Raw genomic sequence first — 22,964 nt, forward strand, 5'->3', positions numbered from 1 at the left:
TCCTGGTATGGAATGGGCCCCCTAGTTGTTCTGGAAGAGATTTTGAATGGTACGCGGTATGCTGAGCTGCTCGGAGACCATCTCCACCCATTTTTGGCCTTCCAGCGCCCAGACGGTTGTGCGGTGTTTCAAGGTGATAACGCGCCGCCACATCGCTCCAACGTCGCCCGGGAATGGTTCCAGGAACTTGCAGCGGAGGTCCAACGACTGCCATGGCCACCCAGAAGCCCCGATATGAACCCTATCGAGCATATCTGGGATGTCCTGGAACGCAGGCTCCGTGCCATGGATCCTGCACCCACGAACAGACTAGCATTGGCGGTCGCTCTGCAAACGATTTGATGTCAGCTGCGTCCAGAGGACTACCAGGGACTTGTCGACGCACTTCCACGGCGTCTCACTGCAGTTCGCAGGGCCAGAGGAGGTCCCACACACTATTAGGTGACTATCCCATGACATTTGCTAAGTCAGTGTATATATATTCATTGATTCATTCATGGCCCTTTTGTTTTTATTGCTATCATAGTATAAGCCTTATAGCTGCAAGTTTAACTTCATTCGTAGTACAACGAACCAAATTATCATATGTATGTATGTATGTATGTATGTATGTATTGTGCCCGTTCACACCTCCGCGACAGCTTTCAAAATGGCGCCGAGTGAAGGTATGGCCCATTTGATCTATAGGAAGCAAAGAATAGACAGCAGTTGCGGTGACATAGAAGGCCATACAAGTCATGGAACGGTCGAGTATTGAGAGTGAAACGGACAGTGGACTGTCTACTGTATTGTTTTACGAAAAAAGTAGAAAACTACGGATTGATAAGGAAACTCCATCTTAATTTTTTTTCAACGGAGAGTGAAGACGGAACTGCCGACCGCGCTATAATTTTAAAGGAAGAAGAAGCAATCTGAGGCTATACTAAAGGAAAAAGCGTCGGAAAAGAGAAGAAAACAAGTTAATTCACCGGAAAATAAGCAGAGTTGATTGGAGGTATTAAAAAAAAGAAATCAGCTAGTACCACGAAATACGCGTGGGCGGATACAGAGCGCACTTGATATATACCCTGCAAAGGAAGACCAAGTCAGCATCTAAAAGAAAAGGATCTCATACAAGAAGAGATACGTCTCGATTTATTGAAACAGAATATAAATAAGTTTTCAAGATCCACAAGAAGCAGCCGACAGAGATAGATTCACTGAAATTAACACCAACGAGACCGAAGATATCCGGTGGAGACCAACAAAAGAAATAATAATTCAAGGATTACAAACTTCAAAAAGGATTATATAATGGCTGTTCACTGCGCTGTAATCCATATTTTAGTTGCTGACAAGAATACCATGAAGATGATGTGCTAAATATACATGATGGACCAAGCTGGGGACCAGTACATCTTGCCATACGACCGAGCCATGATGATGAAGGCGACGGGAAACCATTCGACCAACCCATGATGAGGAAGACGACGGGAAACCATTCGACCAGCCCATGATGAGGAAGGGAATGAGAAACCAGACAGCAATTCCGTGATGAGGAAGCAGATGATGTACCAGATGTCCAACCCATGACCTGACCGCAGACCCAACTACATCCATTTGGGAAGCAGAACAGCTGGACCAGGACCAACCATGAGCGAGCTAAGTCATTTACAATACTTAATCGCATAATTTTTGGTTTGCCTACACATGTGCCTTAGGCATGTGCCGATAGGTTGAATATAATACCGATATATAAGAAATGCAAGTGAGTGTTACCAGTGAAGTGTGAGATACTTAAGTCCGTAGTTACATATTCTAGCAATATAGCATAAGATTCTAAGGTTTTGGATATATACGTCATCGTATATCGGTCAAAATACACGTATGTAGCGAGAGGTTTGAAAAATAATTTTGGAAACAGCTGATAGTAATGACATACGGGCAGATTACAGAGATTTCGTATTGGTAATACTACAAGTCGACGTCACGTTTGGTTGCGCGCGGTGTAAAATAAACATATGGAATCACGCATTATTTTGCTTCGCAATAAGGCCATTGAACTCAATCATAGGTTATGATATATAGCAACTTTAAAATGTTGTTTTAAGAAACATAGTGTGGTAGTTTTGACGTGGTCATGTATATGGGAACGCGACGAGTTAATATTGAGGCTGCGATGTTAAGATATTATATGAATGTTGAAATAAGGTTACAATTGTGCTAACTTGAGGAAAAGTATGAGTTACATAGTGATATGAGGAGTTTTATACGCACTACGTAAGGGCCATTGAGTGCCTGCAGTTTAAGATATGCCACGTTACATTCTTTAGATTCGTATACGTGAGATTGCCCACACCGCAGGATTGACCTAAGCCAATGTATGAATAGAATTTACTATTGTAGAATTATGCTTGTGACGGGATCGTATGTCAACTTTAGATGTGCTGTAATGAATATCGGAATACTACGATACGTTTTATAGCTGTGTTTTGACCAAATGCATTCACGACACCGATAAATATGATATTATGTTTCTGAATACAACGACATAGCACTTGCATTGTAACTGCGCGTATGAAGAAAATAGCTTGCATTGAAGTAGAATGTTATGGAGTATAACGAAGGAAAGGGACATTGAGCCTAAAAGACATGTGTATGACAGCCAAAGGTTATGTTAAAGTTAGTTAGATAGCTGAATAGATTAACATATACTCTGTTTGAACTTGCATTTTCTCAACGAACAACATCTAGGGAAATGTTAGAGTAGGAGCCAAATTTAACAGGCACTAGGAACAAATGCCTTAGTCCGTAAGTAGTTGTCCATGCATAACGTGAAAGAAGTAATAAAGCATGAGTTCGGATTTATTCATATGGATTTATGCATTCAAATTTACGCATCCAGATTTACTTATTCGAGTTTACTTATGTGGATTTACTTATTAGTGACTCGTCATTTACTGAGTATCAGCTACGATTTACTATTTAATATTCTCAACGCTCAATTCTAATATGATTGGCGATTAAATATAACTGTGATATACAGTTCAGTCCTGCAATTTAAAGTTATAATTTGCTGTAATTTCAAGTTTGAGCTTATTAGTGGACTTTATATACACTTCAGCTTAACCGGGTGTTTTATTCAGACTTGTTTAATTAGTCTTAAAGCAAATGAGCTCTCGTAACAACTTAATTTTGTTGGTGTTGTATCTATGACTTAACTTCAGAATGGACCTTAGATGTCCAGTGATCGATTGTAAATATGTACATACTCAATTTTGATTTCATGATGGAACTGATCTGCATAGTTTAATACTAGATATTATTTCTCTTTCTACGAGTCAGCGCTGACTCACAATCCACACTTGTAAATACGCAATGACAAGTAATGCCTTGGATAAAATTCCAATTTAATAGTCCAATATTTAGTCAATAAATATCTTTATTTTTATACAATTTTATGCGTCATGAATTCTTTCATTATAGCCTAGTCGGTAAGTTAGTTGCTTAGCTAAGTGAATTGCTGATTAATTAAGTACTCCATTTAGTCATGAACAGTTCTCACGTCGTTGAATACTTTGATTTAAGAAATTGGTTGATGATTATTACTATTATGTCATGAGATTCTATAGGCGTCTCCCGTGCGTTGTTAATCTTTTCATACTGACGTAAAGCGTAACTTGAAGTAAGATTTCATGTCTTACTTGGCATCTGAACACCCTGAGGTATCCGCTGAGCGACGCCATTTCATCTGAGTAGACAGCCCAACTACGAGTTCGAAATGGAGGTATCGGGTAAAGAATGTAAGCTTTCGTTACAGTATGTATGTATGTATGTATGTATGTATGTATGTATGTATGTATGTATGTATGTATGTATGTATGTTGAACCCTTGTCCCGTTCCTCTGCGGGGTCGGGTATGAAGTGAAATGTATTTTCGTGGCGAGTTTTTACGACTGGATGCCCTTACTGACGTTAAACTAATCAGAGGAGTTAATGACATGAAATGAATGACGTGATGTGTGATAGGAACGGAGAAGCTGAAACTCGCTGTCGGCACATGGTAGCCTACTCTTGTCGAATAGCAGCACGGTCTGCTCAAGGTTTAACGTCTCCGTCAGACGGACGAATCACCTTCAACAGCGTCTTATGCCTTCACTCCATGTGAACACTGCGGAGAGATTCGGAATTGAATATCACGGTGTCAGACCATGTAGACTTGACGCCTTAACGGTCATGGCCAGCAGGTGGGCTTACACATTTACCGTATGAAAACCTAAAATTTAAGAAATGGCAAACCTTGCCAACAAAAAACGTTAAAAAAGTACTAGGCCTACCTGATGATGTAATTGTTAACAAAGTGGCACTAAGATAGGAATAATTTCTCATACAGTAGATCCCTAGCTTTTATAGTATGCAGTTAACACAATCATTACTTGATGGTGGTGTTGATAGTTGTTTGAGGTGTAGGACAACGGTATTATCATTCCCACACTAAGAGTTCGAACTCTTAGTTACAATCCTGTGACTTCGATATAACAGAGAATGGTAGCCCCTAACATGTTTCAGGTTGTCTCTACTTCAAAATTTTCTCGGCTTTTCTACCAAGGCGAAATGTAGGTACTTAAAGACGCACTTTTATTTAGATATGAAATAATCAAATTCAATCCTACACAGATAAATATTAGCAACATTTTAAGGACACTTTAATACGTTAAACATTATCATAGGAAAGCCCGGCTCCATGGCTAAATGGTTAGCGTGCTGGCCTTTGATCACAGGAGTCCCGGGTTCGATTCGCGGCAGGGTCGGGAATTTTTAACCACCATTGGTTAATTTCGCTAGCGCAGGGGCTGGGTGTATGTGTCGTCTTCATCATCATTTCATCCTCATCACAACGCGCAGGTCGCCTACGTGAGTCAAATCAAAAGACCTGCACCTGTCGAGCCGAACATGTCCTCAGACCCTCCCGGCACTAAAAGCCATACGCCATTTTATTTAATAGTAACATGTATTGCAGATTGGTAAACACCAAACAATACTTCATTCTTTAAGAAAATAGGCATTAACTCTTTCTTTTTTCATTCTTACAAAACCACGATGGGTATTTCCCCAAACTTCAAAGTCTACAATAAAACTGAACTCATAAACAATTCTATCACACAGTATTTTCACAGCAGAAAATTTACTGACAAATCATTTTTCGTTCATAAATCAATGCTTAGAGAGTAGTATTAGAACATTATTAATTTTAATTATTTATGTTTGTGTTTCTAGGAGGAAGAAGAAGAAGAGGAAGACGAATCTAAGAAATTGAAACCTCGTCCAAGTTTAATAGATTATCTCCTCAACTACATCAGTCGAGCAACGTGGATGACAAAACCTTATAAAGGGAAGGTTAAATCGAACGCAGAGGACAATCCCTTACTATCTACAGATGGAAATTCTAGTGACAGTGGAAGTACGGAATGTGAAGAAAATGATCTTTTGAGAAACGCAACAATCTCTAAGCTTGATTATAAACAGATTGGGAACATTGATCAAGGACATGAAGAAATTCCTGATAAGGATGCTTGTTACAGTAAAACGAAAACTGGCAAATTGACAGATAATTTGGATGAAATAAATTTATATGACACTGGTGTACAAGAGTCCAGTCCACCACTAAACGAGGAAAATGTATATTCAATAGGCACTCAAGGGTATCTACCAGAGACTAATGCAAGGCGATTTGGGAAATATTTTTATGAATCAAAAGCATCATATCATGTTGAAAGTGAAACACCTTCCTACCAGGATATAGCTCAGGAAAATTCTCTCTGCTCGTATTGTATGAGAACTAATAGAAGAGTATCAAGATCGGAAATTAGAGAACGAATTCAGGACTGGAGAATACAGAAAGATGAAGGTCTGTTACGCCGCAAGAAACTTTCTGAAAGCTACAAGAATAATGATAGTGATACAACTGCTTCTAACTACACTTACTTAACACTCAGAACACCACCAGATGGCATTTCATCATCATCATCATCGACTCTAAGTGAAGATATTTCTACAGATATGTCAGTACTTCATTCCAAAACTAAACTGGTAAGTATTAAGCTAGAAACGTCTTAGTAGAACCTAGTCACTTATCAGTTCTGTAGTCAATAATCACGAAGAGTTGTTCATAATAGGATGTGTATATAACGTAACTTACTGCCTCCCTGCTTTCTTCATCCGGCTGCTCATTGGCAGAAATTCGCCTTCGGTTCTTCAGTGGGTCAAATAAAAACCCAATAACTATTCTAATGAAATAAAAACAGGGCAGGAACTAATATACCAACTTGTGAATGATAAATCAACATGTTACAGCTGGACAAATTTATTAAGACAAAACATAGAAATTCCCCTTTTAAGAATCACAAACATGATACGTAAATGATCACTGCAAAAATTTATCAAATGATGGGTCTGTTCCCCACACAAAATATGGTTCAATACAAGTTTTTCAGTGACGAGAGATACCTTATTTCTCTTGTGGTATTGTGAACTTCCTAGTCTGAACAGATATGCAAACTTTCGTTCCTAAACGTTCATTAAACGTGGACAAAGATGAGCAAGGTTCGCGCTACAAACTTCCCTTAGAATTAGGGACACAACTACATAAACACTCGTGCAGGACCTTAAAATGTAAAACGTACCCCCCAAAATATTCACAGACTCTACTATTGGCACTATTTTTCCAATATGCAATGAGTTCAGAAACTCGCATCCCTTCTGTAAGTTATGAGCTTATTTCCCTTGTAACAAAGACATTACTAAGATAACAATGATCAAAACAAAAACACACCAATGAAATATCCATGTTAAACACTGCACCTGTAAATACACATAAAAGAAAATGCACTCGTCTTGAGGAAGTTAGTAACATCTGGGGCATTCAGCCATCCCTTTGAAATGCGGCCATAGCTGCAGTAGCTTAAGTGCGGCCAGTATCCAGTATTCGGGAGGTAGTGGGTTCGGTCGCCATAAGACCTATCTGTGTCGGTGCGAAGTAAAGCAAATTTCAAATTGCGAAATGCGGTCATTGGCCTCCAGGATGAACACAGATAGGCAAGATAGTCATCGAGCTTATGCAGTTCTACCCTAGCTCTTTAAATGAAACATAAACAACTCCCCTTCCTAACACAGCGAGACTTCACACAGCGACCTTCACCTTATCTCCGTGGCCATCCCTTTCTGGGGGAAACTAAAGCACTCAACAAATTCCGTTCCTTTCTCTGAACATGGAACTTCAGTATCTCTCGGGATTCCCAGCCCTCCTCATAACACTCAATATTTCATTACCGGTACATTATCTAATACATTGTTTCCAGAACAACGACTAGCAACACGTACATCTCGACGTCTTATCTCTCCACGGGTACTCTGCACGACAATCAATATCTCGTATCTCATAGGTCCTGGTTCGTTTCTCTCGCGGTGTCCATCGCCTGCCTGTAATTCACGAAAAATTCTAATTCAGCGACGTTGGTGACCTTGGTTCCTCTCTCTTTGGTATCCTGTAAAGGCATACATATAAATACTAACAAATCATGCACTTCCTATAATTAGGATGTTTGGTCCGATTACTAATCTTTCCCCGTTGGATTCCAACAACGCCCCATCGTCCTTGTAATCTTTTGATGATTCCATCACTCAAATATTTATACAGTATCTCACAGCGAGACGAGACCATAATAATTACACATATCTCCCAGTAAATCAACTACTCAATTAATTTTCCTAATACTCTCTAATCTATGCCGACAAATCAAAGCACATATAAAATACACCCATGTTCACAAGAAACAGAACACCTTGAAAGACTAGAGATAGGAAGTTCATATTCACCAGACATGTTCATTAGTATGTTCTGCAGAAACGATTAGCACTTCAGTCACCTATATTCAGCATGTCCCCTGCTGCCTAGTAGGCACTGGGTCCTCCATGGGAACAGACAACTTGTTCAATGCGTGATGCCATCGACGCGTTTAAGGCGCCAATGGCGTCCTGGGGTATAGCCATCCGTGCTGCATTCACCTGGTTTCAGAATTCATCTTTGGTGGTTGGCATTGGGTCACAGTGCGACATCTGTCGTTTCACTATATCCCACACATTTTCGATTGGCGAGAAGTCCGATGATCGGGTGGGCCAGGGCAACAATCTGGTATCCTGTGACAATAAGGCACATGTTCGTGCAGCAAAATGTGGTTGCGCATTGTCCTGCTGAAATATGGCGTCTGGGGTGTCGTGCAGAAAGGGTATGGCTACGGGTCGCAGGATGTCATTCACGTAGGTCAAACTGGTCACAGTGTCCTGGACACTCACCAACTGTGATTTGTGGTTGTCTCCAATAGCACCCCGCACCATAAGGCCTTGAGTTGGCGCTGTATGTCTTGTGCGAATGCAGTCACTGTGATGCCTCTCCCCCTGTCTGCGGCAAACCAAAATCCGGCTATCATTTTCAAACAAACTGAACCTACCTGCTGCCATTCCTGTCCCCAGTGACGTCGTTCCATACACCATTGCAGTCTAGTATGCATACACTTTAGTCAAAGGTAGGCGCAGAATTGGACGACGCGCCGGTAACCCAGACCGTAATAAACGGCGACAGACTGTCACTCCTGATAGTGTACGATGTGTTACACTGTTCGACTGTTGCGCCAGAGCCGAGGATGACTCAGACCTGTCCTGCAATGCCATTAGGATGAGGCGAACATCATGGCTTGGAAACATCAAAGATTGGACTGGAATTCACAGCGCTGAGAGACTTTTCCACCTAGCAAGAGATCGTACTGCATTCGCCACAGTGATCGCCAACATCAGGGGGACCTGATATGGTACTGTGAAGAAGAAGAAGAAGAAGAAGACTAAGAAGTCGATCTTCTCGGGGCTTGGATTGGGTGGTGCGACCAGACCCATCACGTCGTGTTCTACGGCCTTCTGTGAACCAATCTATACACTCCCGTTGCACTGCCGACACATTTCGTCCGACACGAGCAGCACTTTCCCGGATGGGTACACCACGTTCTCTCATGTCAATAATGTGCCCTCATTTGACTCACTCATTTGACGGTACGGTTCTCGCATACGTCTGCGAGGCATCCTGCACGTCTGCTCAAGTCACACTGATCCATTCTGATCCATTACCTTCGGTTTATAGCGACAACGAGAGCCGCAGGTACATTTTACCAGAGTCAGTGGTGGTGCGCCGACATATCCATCTGGACCTTCAATCTGAGGGCCGACTTGGTTCAAATGCTAATCATTTCTTCAGAACATACAAATGCATATGCCCTGTGAATATGTACTTCCTATCTCTATTCAAGGTGTTCTGATTTTATGAGAGTATAACATGCATAGGTCCTGAACCTAACTAAACTAACAGTCATAGTTTACCCTAGGCAGACTCATGATTTGTTTAGATTTGAAATTCATGAACCTCGCTATTCTGTCCCATACTTACTCCGTATACCTGTTCAGACTTATCTTATTCAGGTATTGTCGTTCGGCTCCATCTTAAGGATCACATGTTGGTTTAATGCCTCATGGCTCCCTGCTGGTCCATAGATATTTCCTCTTGATTCGGCAGCTCACAATGGTCCATGGTAGTCTCGTTCACCGGGTCCTTCTTGATTACAGTTGAAAGGTCTCGTATCATCTACCGGATCGGCGGTCTTTCGTTCTCCGGGTCCTTCTGGCTTACGCTGGAAGGTCTCGTTTCATCTACTGGATCGGTAGTCTCTCGTTCCCCGGGTCGACCTTAGCCTATCGTCTTTGCAATCAGCCTGGATAGCGTGCTAGTTATCTGTGCAACTGCGTACTGGCCTGGAGTTTATCATTAAATAACAGATTAAAACATGTTCATTACTTCTGCCTTTATCTAGTTTTCCCTTCGCGTTTTATTTGCTTACTGTCCTATAGCGCCCTTCACTGTCTAGTCACACGTTCTATCCTAGCATTCAGCTTCGTAGTTTCAATTTTGACGTCAATTAAATAATCTTCTCTCCTAGTTAGTTCAGAGACTATATTGGATAATTTCCATTACTAGTACACTGACGTGGTACGGCCCCACACTTCTATTGTTGTATTGACTCGTATTAAGTCACGCGCACAACCTTCTTCATTGAACTCGGGTCAGAATAGAATGAGCGTCCCCTCGTCCTTCTCCCTTTTATCATATCCGTGGGACGACGCCTCACTAGGGGAATCACTAACAGAACCACGCTCACTCTATGTGTTGAATGGGCTTCGATTCCCACGGTATGTTATATAATAACTAAAATTGAATATTGGACGTAACTTAATAGATATAATCAATTAGTGACACTAGATAAATTCAATCAATATTCTCTGTCGTTCCAGTTTTCTATCATGTGGCTCCTAGGCGTAATTACCCGTTAATCTCGCAAGCATTTCACTACTGTTTCTTCCCGCTTTTTTTATACTTGCAGTTGGCATTTACGTGACTCGGTTAGCAGAGTTGGAGATTAATCTGTGAATCCCGCTCGCGTTCTCTCTTCGCTGATCTACCAATCCCCATCGTGGGTGGTGGCCTAGTTCTGGCGCGCTTTCCTTCGTTCACACCCCCGCGCTAGTGTTAATATATGCATGAGGTATTCAATAAATGACAATACCACGCAGATGTGGTACGGTACACCGAATAGTATGCAGTGGCGGTGGGCTCGCAAGAGCACATTAGCATGTAAACACTCGGTTCGAATGCATATTTACCCATTAATGGATAATATTAAAAAATTCCTTTGATTCGACCTGATTTTCAAACGATCGAAAGTATTTGACTTATATCGAAGCTCCGCTATACTAACAGCTGTTTTTTTTTTTCATTCCCCGCCCTAAGGGCGGGGCGGGCCCCTTAGAGAGTGATGCTCTCGCTCGGGCCGGGAGATGCGAAGAGAGCAGTACGATGTGGCTAAATGCAGATGATGGTTAAAGCGATGTGAATATTTAGTGGGAAGAGAAGATGGGTTCTCTTGGTTATGGAGATGGGAAGAAATGGACGTTTATACGGGTGTGCTTAAAGGAAAGTTGCGGGGAAGGGTGAGGTGGTAAAGTGTGGAGGCGATATGATACAGTATAGTTGTGAGTTGTCGGAGATGTTCGAGGGTTGGCGGCGGTGGGAAGGAAATATTAAATGGGGGAGATGGTGGACGGACGTTGTGGGGTGGTTGAAAAGGAGAATGATCAGGCCGGGTGCGGCGACGTGGTGTGGTGAGGGGGGTGTCTTGATTGTGGAGGGGAACGAGAGGGTTCCACGTTATGGAGACGACCGTAGATGGAGGCACCGGTGGCGATGTGATGGTCGACGGCTGGTGCAGTGGGTAGCTGTAGGCGCACTAAGTATGTTGGGCCCGTGGAGTTGAAGATCCGAAACGCCTTCCGGACTGTTATGGCGTGAAGGCGTAGCTGGCGTTGGACTTCTGTTACGGAGATGAGTGGGTCGACGACGCGAACGACGCAACTGAAGACTGTGTTGGTATCTGATGTTGATGGCGGTGATGCTGGTTGACGGGTGGGCAATGTTGATGCGGCTGGAGTTGACGGTGTCGTAGGTGGTGGCTGTGCAGACGAAGAGATAGGTGGTGAACAGCGGCGCAAAAAAGCGAGGAGGTGGTACACTGATCTGAGGAAAAGTTTATGGCACGGAGAAAGATGAGGACGTAAGTGGTGTAGGATGCGAAGACGTAATACTCGTCATAGGGTGGGAGGAAAAGGTGAGGGCGGAAGTCGTTGTGTTGGTAGTGGTGGTGGTGGTCGTCATTGTTGAGCGTAATAGGGAGGCTGACCTCCAAATAGGAGTCGGCCGTTATGCTTATTCAGGTCGGCGTGAGCTGGTATTATAGATGTGAAGAAGCCACCCGGCCGATCAAAAGACACTGGAGGTGCTGCTACGAAGATACGTCCACGTACAGCGAGTTTTTGAGAGTTTATGTGTATGCGTTGTAACAGCTGTTCGTTTCGACTGGTAATGAAGAGAGCACATTGGAGATTGTGCTACGAGTCTGAAGACTATACACATGCAAATGACGTAATTGTTTATGCATAGATATCCCCATAAGTGCGGAGCACGGTAATGTATGTGCCTTCCCATCTACATCCACCCTCAAACCAGATACACTATTACATTTGACGACAAGGATCTACCACCACCCCTGTTAATAATGGATGCAGTGCCTCAGAAGTTACTATTGCATTACATTGCCAGAAGATTTCGCTAGCAGATAATTCTGAACACGTGTTCGTAATCGCGGGAAGAAGTTTGCTTTACATTGTGGGTGGAGAATCGTTTCAAGTGAAATTAATTTCAGTACCTACCGGTAAATGTGGTACGAATTGTTTTTATGCTTGTCATACGTAGGTGAACTTCGTGTTATGTAAAAACCAAGAATAGTGCTCACATCTTTCACTACAATACAGAATTTTTGCGAAGTTGCCGTGAACTTTACTTTCACCGAGCTGAGTATCTGCGGCTAACAGTGGTGACTGATTTACCGTGGCTTTTCAGATCTGCATTCGGAAGGTGGTGGGCTGGTCCCATCTTTGGCTGTCATGAGAATGGTTTCCCGTGGTTTTTCATTCTCCTCACTAGGGCGAATGCCGGAACAGTTCCTTTTGTATGTCTAAGTCACGGGCGCACCCTTCTCGTCTTCTCCGAGCCTCATCGCAACACATCTCCTGGTCTAAGAGAGGGCATCACCCTCTAGAAGGCCCACCGTTAGGGTACGGAATTAAAACATTTTGGCAGTATTAGTAATTTTAGTTTTTCTTTTTTTTTTGTGCACTCACAGATTAGTCTCGGAAAAATGCATCCTCAGTTATAGGGGTTTTATCATATTATGAGTGGAGAAGAAAACGTACAAGGATTTTAAGTGAAATGATTTAAATACGTTATTTTGTACTGATGTGCGTTCTACTCGGTACATTTGAGACGTGAACAAAAAAGGTTGTTGTGAACGCCCTGAAAATGTTGTCAAGAATGTCAAATTCACAATACAATATCATTTTATCGAGCGATATCCCCATGTTTTTAGAAACTTCCCCTTAATTGCGTTTCTTTTTTCCTTCCCTATTTAAGAAGAATTTGCTCTCCTCATTTTATGTATGTTAAGTACTTTAAAAGTGTGAGTACCGTCTTCATACGACATGTTGAAGGTAAACTTTCTTTCTTAATCTGTTTACCCGCCAGGGTCGGTTTTTTCTCACGGAGTCAGCGAGGGACCAAACTTCTGCCACCTCAAAGGCAGTGTCCTGGAACATGATACTTTTTCGGGGGATACAACTGGGGAGGAGGACCAGTGCCTCACCCAGGAGGCCTCACCTGCTATGTTGAACAGGGGCCTTGTGGAGGGATGGGAAGATTGGAAAGGACAGGCATGGAAGAAGGAAGGAAGCGGCCGTGGCCTAAAGTTAGGTACCATCCCGGCATTTGCCTGGAGGAGAAGTGGGAAACAACTGAAAACCACTTCGAGAATGGCTGAGATAGGAATCGAACCCACCTCTAATCAGTTGATCTCCAGAGGCTGAGTAGAACCCGTTCCAGCTCTCGTACCACTTTTCAAATTTCGTGGCAGAGCCGTGAATCGAACCCGGGCCTCCGCGGGTGGCAGCTAATCACACTAAACACCACACCACAGAGGCGGACCTGATGTCTCATACCACCCTAAATTTTGTAAATTGGTAAATTCGTGGTCTTCTCTATCAAAAGTTGTTAAATCTTGCAAACCTCTTTCACAGGAAAGAGGTGAAAAACTAATAGCAGGACTCAAGGCGTATTGGAAAGGAAAGCGAGCATCCAAAGAGAACTAGTCATAAGCGCTACCTAGTGGGCTTAAATCACTGATAATGAAAATGAAATGAAATGTATGGCTTTTAGTGCCGGGATATCCCAGGACGGATTCGGCTCGCCAGGTGCAGGTCTTTCTATTTGACTCCCGTAGGCAACCTGCGCGTCGTGATGAAGATGAAATGATGATGAAGACAGCACATACACCCAGCCCCCGTGCCATTGGAATTAACCAATTACGGTTAAAATCCCCTACCCGGCCGGGAATCGAACCCGGGACCCTCTGAACCGAAGGCCAGTACGCTGACCGTTCAGCCAACGAGTCGGACACTGGTAATAATAACTATCATATAATATCTCTGCGAGGCTTAAAGCATTCAGCCTTCACGAATGAATAGGCTACTTATTTTGTTAGCGGTTTAACGCCGCACTAACACACCGAAGGAACCATCTTCAGCGCTGCCGACGGTGGCATTCGAACACACCATCTCTCGAATGCAAGCTCACAGCTACGCGACCCTAACCTCCTGGCCAACTCGCTCGGTGAATTGGTTACTCATATCGCGCGTGTGTAGGCGTTACGTCAAGCCATGTTCGTAATCATTCGTGTAAAGGTGTTGTTCGTTTGTTAAGAGGCGAGCTGAAGAATTAGTCCGCCATTCTGCAAAAAACATTTGGAGGCTTGGTATTGATGAGAGTGCTAATCGTGCTTAGGCATCTCTGAGAACTGCTGAGGGCTGTATTTTATTTATTTAGCCATCTTGATTATACTATCGTCTTCGTACTATATTCCGTGTTTCTTTTTAATATTGCGTAGGTTGACCTGAAGGTAGTAGGACTGCATCTAGAGAACCAGTGATTCAGTAGCGGCCAACTTTACGTGGCGCGCTCTTGAGTGTCGAATGGGCATAACCTATATATTTATGAACCCGATGGAGAAAGTCGTAAATGTCTACAACAGCGTGTTGTAAGACACACATATACAGTACTTGCGAGCCACTTTAATTTAACTACTATAATCCTTTCTTATAAATCGGTACGAAGAATGGTTATTTTAGCTAGTAGGGCCTACTTCCTAATTCGGAACGAACCGGTAGATGAAGGCACAAACGGACGTTAAATGTAGAGCCGGTTGCTGATTCATAGACAAATATGAACTCCTGCATAAAAGGCTCGCTATGGTGTTATGTACATGAAAGGGAGAAAAGGGAGGAGGAAGTAGAGTCTGCAGCCGCCAGGAAAGATAGGGAGAAAAAGAGAGGAGGATATCTAATGAGGTGTTTAGGGGTTGAGGCTCTGGTCTTCAGAAATCAATTGTTAGTTACGCGAGGAAAGTGTTTAGAGCAAAGGGAACCACGGTAGGGTGTTGTCTAAAAATTAGGTTAAGACAGATGATGAGGTCCCTATCCGATAGACGAATCAACATCAACAGTTATGAGGAAGCTGAGGCTCGTACTGGTACAGCTGCCTCGTGATTGTGTCCATCTTGCGAACACTGCGGAGATGTTTGGAATTAACTCCGGGCTTTCGACACGCAATCTAGTGATTAGAAATCGTATACCACCATCGCATACCGCCGGCCAACATACTGATGGGAGTCACCAAGGTCTCAGACCACATACGCCAAGGTCAGTCTAGGGAGGTCTGGTCAAACTACCACAATTCTTTGCGGTTGCGGCCATATTGAGTCTTAAGTATCGTTATAATGTGGGTTTGCCCGAGGTGACATATATTTGCATTTTTAGGTAAAATGGGGTACTGCGCTACACCAAATTGTCAAAATAAGTCAACTAGCGGATTAGTGTTTCGCTTTCCAGTGATAAGCAATGGTGACCTCAGTGGATACGGTACAAAATTACAGACGTGATAAATGGCAACCCACATATAATTCCGTCTTGTACGAGGTTAGTAAGTTATTACAATAAAATTATTTCCAGAGTATCATGTGTTTATATGACCGATATTTGTATTTGAAGGTTCCATATGTTTTTTCTTCTATCAATTTGATGAATCGCAGTTTGAACAGAAGAGGGTAGATGGACGGAAACATCAAAGTGGAATTCTATCCCAAAAATGTTCCTTATCCACCCAAGTCTTTAAACTGTACTAGGAAAGCTTCCAGACTGAGATATTTTTAAAAAAACAACTATATAATAATATTATTCTTGTTTTCATTTTCGAATTAAGTAAGGAAGTGAGGTCGTTTAGGAAAAAATACAGTAAGGAGCCTTACACAAGCAGACTAAGTGAAAAAATAAAGTCAGGATTCAGATAAGGGCCCCGTTGTCGCCAACACACACTTCAGAGTTAAGAGACCGTGGCCCCTTTTCAGTCGCCGCTTACGACAGGCAGGGAACGGCGTGGGTGTAGGCTAACTATACACCCCCACCCACAGGGGGTAAAGTTTATGAATATACAAACAGGTTCGCAGTTATTTACCTCAAGTGTTGTACCACTCCTGTAAAGGTGAGATATGTGATTCGAATGATAAATGTAGCCCAATATTCACATAATGCCTAACTATTCTTCTTCTACTTTTTCTTTACAATCTGCTTTACGTCGCACCGACACAGATGGGTCTAATGGCGACGAAGGGAGAGGAAAGGGCTAGGTATGGGAAGGAAGCGACCGTGGCCTTAATTAAGGAACACCAACAGCATTTGCCTGGTGTGAACAATGGAGAAACCACGGAAAAAAATCTTCAGGGCTGCCAGTAGTGGGGTTAGAACCCACTATATCACGAATGCAAGTTGATAGCTGCATGACCCAAACCACACAGCCACCTGCTCGTTGTAGTTGTTGTTGTTCTTCTACTTCTTCTTTTGGTGCTGATGATGATGATGTTGAAAATATAATGCACATGTCGGCTTTGTACCATTTTGTGAAGGCGGTAGAAAGCATCCACGGTAGCCCCTGCCTGTCGAAAAGTTTGACTAAAAGGGGGCCCAGGGACTCTTAACTTGGCAGCTTGGTTTTGCGACCACGGGGCCCTTAGCTGAATCCTGGCACTGCTTCCAATTACTTGCCTAGCTCCTTAATTTTCTATCCTATCCGACCTCCCTTGGTCAACTCTCGGTCTTTTCTGACCCCGACAGTACTAGAGCAGTCGAAGCCTAGGGAGTCTTTCATTTTTATGAACTTCGTGACCTTTGTATTTCTTTGGCCGATACCTTCATTTTTCGAATTGTTAGATTCCTTCCTTTTGTTTTCTTCTGATTAGTGTTAATAGAGGTTGGTTGCCGAGTTGTACTTCTTAAAACAATAATCACCACCACCACTTTGTACTATATAGCTGTATGGGTTATCAATAAACTAGTCAGAACATCACTAAGCTAAGAACATCATCAAGCTAAGAACATCACTCTTGTTGCATATGTGCAGAATATTTTTGCCTTAGAACCCAAAGAAATGACCACATGAATGGATAACAACAGTAACTATACATAATTTAATGCACTCAACTCATGAGGCATTCAATGTTTGTCAAAATACTTAACCTTTTAGAAGCGCAGTATCGGTAATACTTTCTTAATAAGGAAAACGTTGAGGGTAAGGTACTGCAACTGTCTTTTAGTACTTTAAGTACGGTACTTCAAGTTCAGTATTTCATGTACCGGTAATCGTAATATGACAGAGGTACTCTACCGATTTTTGTGTTTCTGTCAATGAGATTACGTATTGACAGATGATGTTAAGAAATACAGTAAGACCGAGTTGAAAGGAAGTAAAAGCGTATAAACGAGCATTTTTGTTCATTCTTGTTTCTCACAAAAAAATTCGGACTCTCTTAATTATCTTCCTATTCAAATAGCTGTGAATATATTAATGTCATTTAAGAGTTATACAGTTATATATATATATATACATGAACAGGAAATGCCCAATTAAATTCTATTTGAAAAATAGTTGGTAGTTTGCTTTTATTTCAATGTACGGTACAGAAATCCTCTACATTCGACTACACTTGCATTTGGTTACGCTCGCTTAAAGACCCAATATGGCGGCTCTATAAGTAGCATTCGTGACTTAACCTCCCTAGGTAGACCTTGCATAGGCTTGACGCCATCTTGGCCACCAGGCGGGCAAATGTAGAAGTACGGTATTGTAAGACATCTACCTATTGTAGGAGGCTATGGATTTGCCCTCTGATATAAGTTAAACATTATCTCTGTTGGAACCAAGCAAATTGTGCTTCGTTTGAGGTTCATCGACCGATTGCGTGGTTTGTTAATGGGTTTTATTGTGTTTTATGTCCTGGATGAGTTTTATTATGATACTGCTTCAACTAAATTCTTAAGTGAAGCAGTGAACAAGACAACATCCATCTTGTTTACGTTTTCTTGTTGCTCGTCGTTGATTATGTAATTTTTCGTTGATGCTTCCCGAAGAATTATTCCGTTGGTCAATACAACCTAGGTGATGTTTGCTTAAACTATGGAACGATATCCATTCCTTCCTTCCTTCCTTCCTTCCTTCCTTCCTTCCTTCCTTTCTTTCTTTCTATAGGCCAACATGTGTCACGGATTCCCAGCATAGAGTCAAGGTTTTAAACGACTTAGGCCTAACTAGTTATTCAATGAACAAAGAATCTGTCGTCTATGTGGGAAATCAGATGATGCTACGTCAGGTATGTCATTCATGAATTCACAGAATTTGTGGTGCCATCTGTGATGAAGTTGAGGCTCTTCTTGGTACTGCTGCGTAGATGTTGTTTCCATATGGCGAATTACTAAGAAATTCGCAATCTTCTCCTGTCAGTCGCGCTGACTTAATAAACTGCCCTCTCTGCGATAATCTTTCAAAGATAGGTGAGGTCTTCATATTCATTGGTCCAGAGTTCATCCCAATAAATCTGTTAAAGGAGGTGGTATGATAACCATGTAACGGGATTCATTTTACGAGGAACTGGCTTCATGTAAGAATAATATACGTGTTTCGGGTCGTATCCCCAAGGGCATTAGGTATTTCGCCGCTGAAAAATTATGTTACGTTATAGAGCGATGCACTTCGGTTGATACTGAGAACCGCTGGAAAGATCTGCTGCTCTTCGCTTATATTGTTCTTTAGTCCCTGATAAATCCCCGAAAAATAAAGCTCCTTCTTCTGTTACAACGGTAGTGTTGAATTTAAAGGAATTTAAACTGTCATCTTTCACGGTCAAAATAAACGTTTCTTCTTACAAATCACGTCTCGGTGAGGCTAAAGCTTCAGGATGGTGATATTTGAGGGCTGTGCGAGTACTTTCATCTGATTTTGGATTAAAGAATCAAATACACGCCATTTCTGAAGTTTTGATAGGCAGGCATCCTCCCCAGTCTCGGATTCTTTCCTTTTCAGACACCTCTCAACACCCAATACAGATGTCTAGAATATTTTGTGTCTATATATGTCTCAGCATATTAAATATTTGGTTTCTAAATTAGCAGGTGATGTTCGTAAGCATCTCCTCCAGGACATAACATGGCTATGTAATCTTTGCTGGATAGTAAAATGAATGACGTTGTTTGCCCTGTGGCTTATAAAGCTTCATTGATACCACTCGACAAGAAGAAGAATAGAGGAATCCGCCCAATCGTCATTGCTGATACGTTTCGGCGATTGGTAGCTAAATTCGGTTTTAGGGCTATTAAGGAAGAATTGAAGGAATAATTTTATCCAAATCAGTTTGGAATCAATACACACAATGGATGTGAAGCTATTTCTGGTCAGTACTTCCTGAATAAGAATTCGTGCAGTAATAAAGTGCTGCTCAAAACAGATTACACAGAAAGTGACTCTATGCTTTTGATCATTAGAGAAAAGTTTCCCAAACATTATGCTTTTGTTTGGCAGACATATAGATACTCCAGCAATCTCCTTTTATATTCTGATAATACCTTCACGAAGATGGGCTCAACAAGGGGATCACGCGGAGCTACCGATTTTCAGCCTTACAGTTCATCGAATCATATCCAAACTACAGAGTTCTATTATATTTTACTTAGACAACCACACTTAGGTACATGAACCTGATCAAGTTATTGTAAACTTCCACGAACGTACGTTAGATCATAAAACAATTGGTTTGGATATTAACCCCCAAAATACGAATTACTCTGGTGTGGATAACAGGGTAGTCTCAGCTTTTCAGGAAAACGCCGCTGTATGAAGTAGTTTCTAAACCCTAAATAACTCTCCTCGGATCACCAATCTTCTTTAATGGCATATAAATATCTGCCCATGAAAGACATCTCATTATGAAGATATATTTTGAGAGTTTACTTAACCTGAACTCTCAAACCGCGTATTTTCTGCTGAAATGTGTTCGCAATTCCGAAATCAACTTTTTCCATGTGGACTACCACTGTGTGGTCGTTTATTGCACTATTAGGGAAGGTAAGAAAATATCTGCAATATATTTTAAACATTTCACTAGAGGACTGCAACTGGACCTTGGCAAATTTTCCCATAATAATTTTCTGAATCTAGTATTAGTAGAATAATCGACATCTGATAAATCTGCATCTATTGCTTCGTCTTATGGAGATCTCGACTTTGTCAAATCCGAGTTTATTTTCACGGTGAGTTGAGGTGTGTGGTTTACCAGAAGCTCCGAGGAATGTTCAATTCTGAACAAATCCCCGTTTCCTCCATCACGTCTAGATGTTCTGAAAAACTGCGTTATGGTCAACGTTGCGCGAATCCATAAAAACTGGCTTCGTTTCATTGTACAGCTGTAAATCAAGCAACTTTCACGTAATCCAAGAGAAGGAGATTAGCTCTTGCCTTACAGCCACTCCTTCAAGCAATATAGGATCTTTTATGAAAACACATCTTTCCGAATTGCTGTATACTTGTGCTCGTCTTGTACAATATGTCAGCAGCATACTTCCATCTACGATCATTGCGGATCAACTATGAAACCATGGTTTAATTTGTTCTAAAAGCTCGGTGAGGCTTTTCAGACATTCCTCCTTGAATGAAATAAACAAAATAGCCTTAAAATATCCGCGGGCATTCCAGCTATTTGGAACCTTTAGGAACCTGCACATCCGATCATAAACGTCCTGATAGTCTATCACTCACACAGAAATCCTTCATGTAGGATGAAACTTGCGTGGATACTCTTGCAGCTACACATTTAGCAAAGTAGCTGGTTCAGCAGCAGAGGTAGCCTTTAAAACGGAATAAATATAGATGCACTGTCGATAATTATATTTTCGTCGCGTTTGGTGTTGAAATATTTGGGTCACGGCGTTTCGAAGCAAAGAACTGACTCACCCCTGAAACTGGGAATGGCGGTGCTGGTATCGCTATCCAGAGAGGGGGAAGTGCAAGTGTCATGGGAACGTTTCTTACTCTCCTTCCTAGAAAGGAATACTTTATTTTTAGTTCCCGTGTTAATATTATTATAAAATTGTTTATTACTTTTGATTCAATTAGTACACCACAATATATTGTCATAAAAATATCTATTTGCCAGATATTAATTGTAATAGGGGTTGAATCATAGCTGAGAAGTGCTATTCTAGATACGGACATTTTTTGGTGGTGGCAATTATTGTTTCAAGAGAAAATATAACTGGGCAATCATTCTATATTAACAGTAGTCAAGGAGGAAGAATGGAAGGGCGTTCAGTCCTTCGAACACATCGCTGCCGGAGATATTCAGCAAGGGCGACATAAACCTAAGAGCGTTGGGGTCGGGAGAGGAAAACAGAGTTAATCAAGGGATGTCGGATTGGAAAGACTGAAGTGAAGAGACTGGCATAAGTAAGTTCAAATAATGCCAGGCTCAGCTAGGGCTCGGTGATTGCCACCCACGCTCCTAAATTGAGATCCCCTACGGCCGCTTTTAGTTAGCTCTTACAACACGCATAGGATACCGTGAGTGAATTCTACCGCCCCACATTCCTTTTTCTCGGATTAGTGTTATACAGAGGATTGTTGCCTAGTCGTACTTCTCTTTAAAAATGATCACCACCACCACAGCTGAAGCATCAGTCTGTATTTACACTTTAAATCAAAATTAGGATAGCCTTTATAGACTGCCACTGAGCATCTGTTTAGTTTTTGTGAAAGCCTCTTCACATTCTTTATTCCAACACCAACGGTTATTCTTAAGCAACAAGTTCTGTAAAGGTGCAACGATATTACAGTAGTCTGGGCAATGGTCTGATAAAACTGACATAATCCTAAGAATTGTCTCATATGTTTAATTCGTTGTGGTCATGGAAATTTTTGGATAGCCTGTATCTTTATAGGATTGGATTTGATTCCTTCACCATCAATAATATGACCTAAACATAAGATCTCAGTGTAGAATAAATTAGACTTTTGGGGGTTAATTTTGAAACTGGTATCTCTTAAATTTTTGAGTACTTTCTCCAGATCTTCAAGGTGTCTTTCCATTGGTTTACTTGGGAGGATTATATCATCAACACAGTGTATGGTGTTGTCTTCTACTTCATCTGTAAGATTCCTGCTTAAGCCTCTAATCAGTGCTGATCCTGAGTTCTTAATACCAAAAGCTAGTCTTTCAAAAGTATAAGTTTGTTGGTCGAATAAAGATCCGGTCAACAATCGTGACTTGTCATCCAATAAGATATGGCGATACGACGAAATGAGGTCAATACCGGTGAGGTATAACATTCTTTTATACCTTCTAATCAGATGTTTAATTGGTAGGACTTAATCATGTTCAGGAATGATCATTTCATTCAATTGCCTCGCATCCAGATATATTCCTAATGAACCATTTGGTTTACGTAACACAGTTAATGAATTAATGAATGGTGTCGTTGCTTTGGATATTATTCCTTGGGTTTCCATCTCCTGGATTATTTTTTAAAATTTAGAGTGGTGTTTCTCCGGTATGGGGTACTGTTTACGCCGACAAGGTGACCAATCATTAACCAGAAATGCATATTTGAAATTTGGGATATTTCCTGGCTTATCGTCGAATACACTGTCATGTTTCATTAGCAAGTAAAACAGCTTTCTCTTATTTTCCTCCGAGCATTTAGCCTCCTGAACTTTCTTCCTTACAGTGCTTATGAAGTTTCCCTTCATCTCGTCTTCCGTGTCGGTAACTGTCCTTTCCTTTTCATCCCAGGAAGATATATTTCTTCGGTTGAATATATATCATCAGCATTATCAACTCCTATCTCATGAGCTT

The 22,964-nt window shown here is 41.6% G+C and overlaps 1 protein-coding gene across 1 annotated transcript in view; it reads left to right on the forward strand.

The window, feature by feature from the left end:
- The window catches only part of LOC136874534 (DC-STAMP domain-containing protein 2-like), a 168,678-nt gene extending 146,402 nt beyond the window's left edge, over positions 1 to 22,276 (forward strand). The window contains exons 14-15 of the mRNA XM_068227832.1: positions 5,257 to 6,069; positions 22,178 to 22,276. Coding sequence (XP_068083933.1) covers positions 5,257 to 6,069; positions 22,178 to 22,276 — 912 coding nt within the window. The remainder of the gene's footprint in view (positions 1 to 5,256; positions 6,070 to 22,177) is intronic.
- The last annotated feature ends 688 nt before the right edge of the window (positions 22,277 to 22,964 follow it).

This window comes from Anabrus simplex, chromosome 5 (assembly GCF_040414725.1).
Source record: "Anabrus simplex isolate iqAnaSimp1 chromosome 5, ASM4041472v1, whole genome shotgun sequence".
Classification (NCBI taxonomy): domain Eukaryota; kingdom Metazoa; phylum Arthropoda; class Insecta; order Orthoptera; family Tettigoniidae; genus Anabrus; species Anabrus simplex.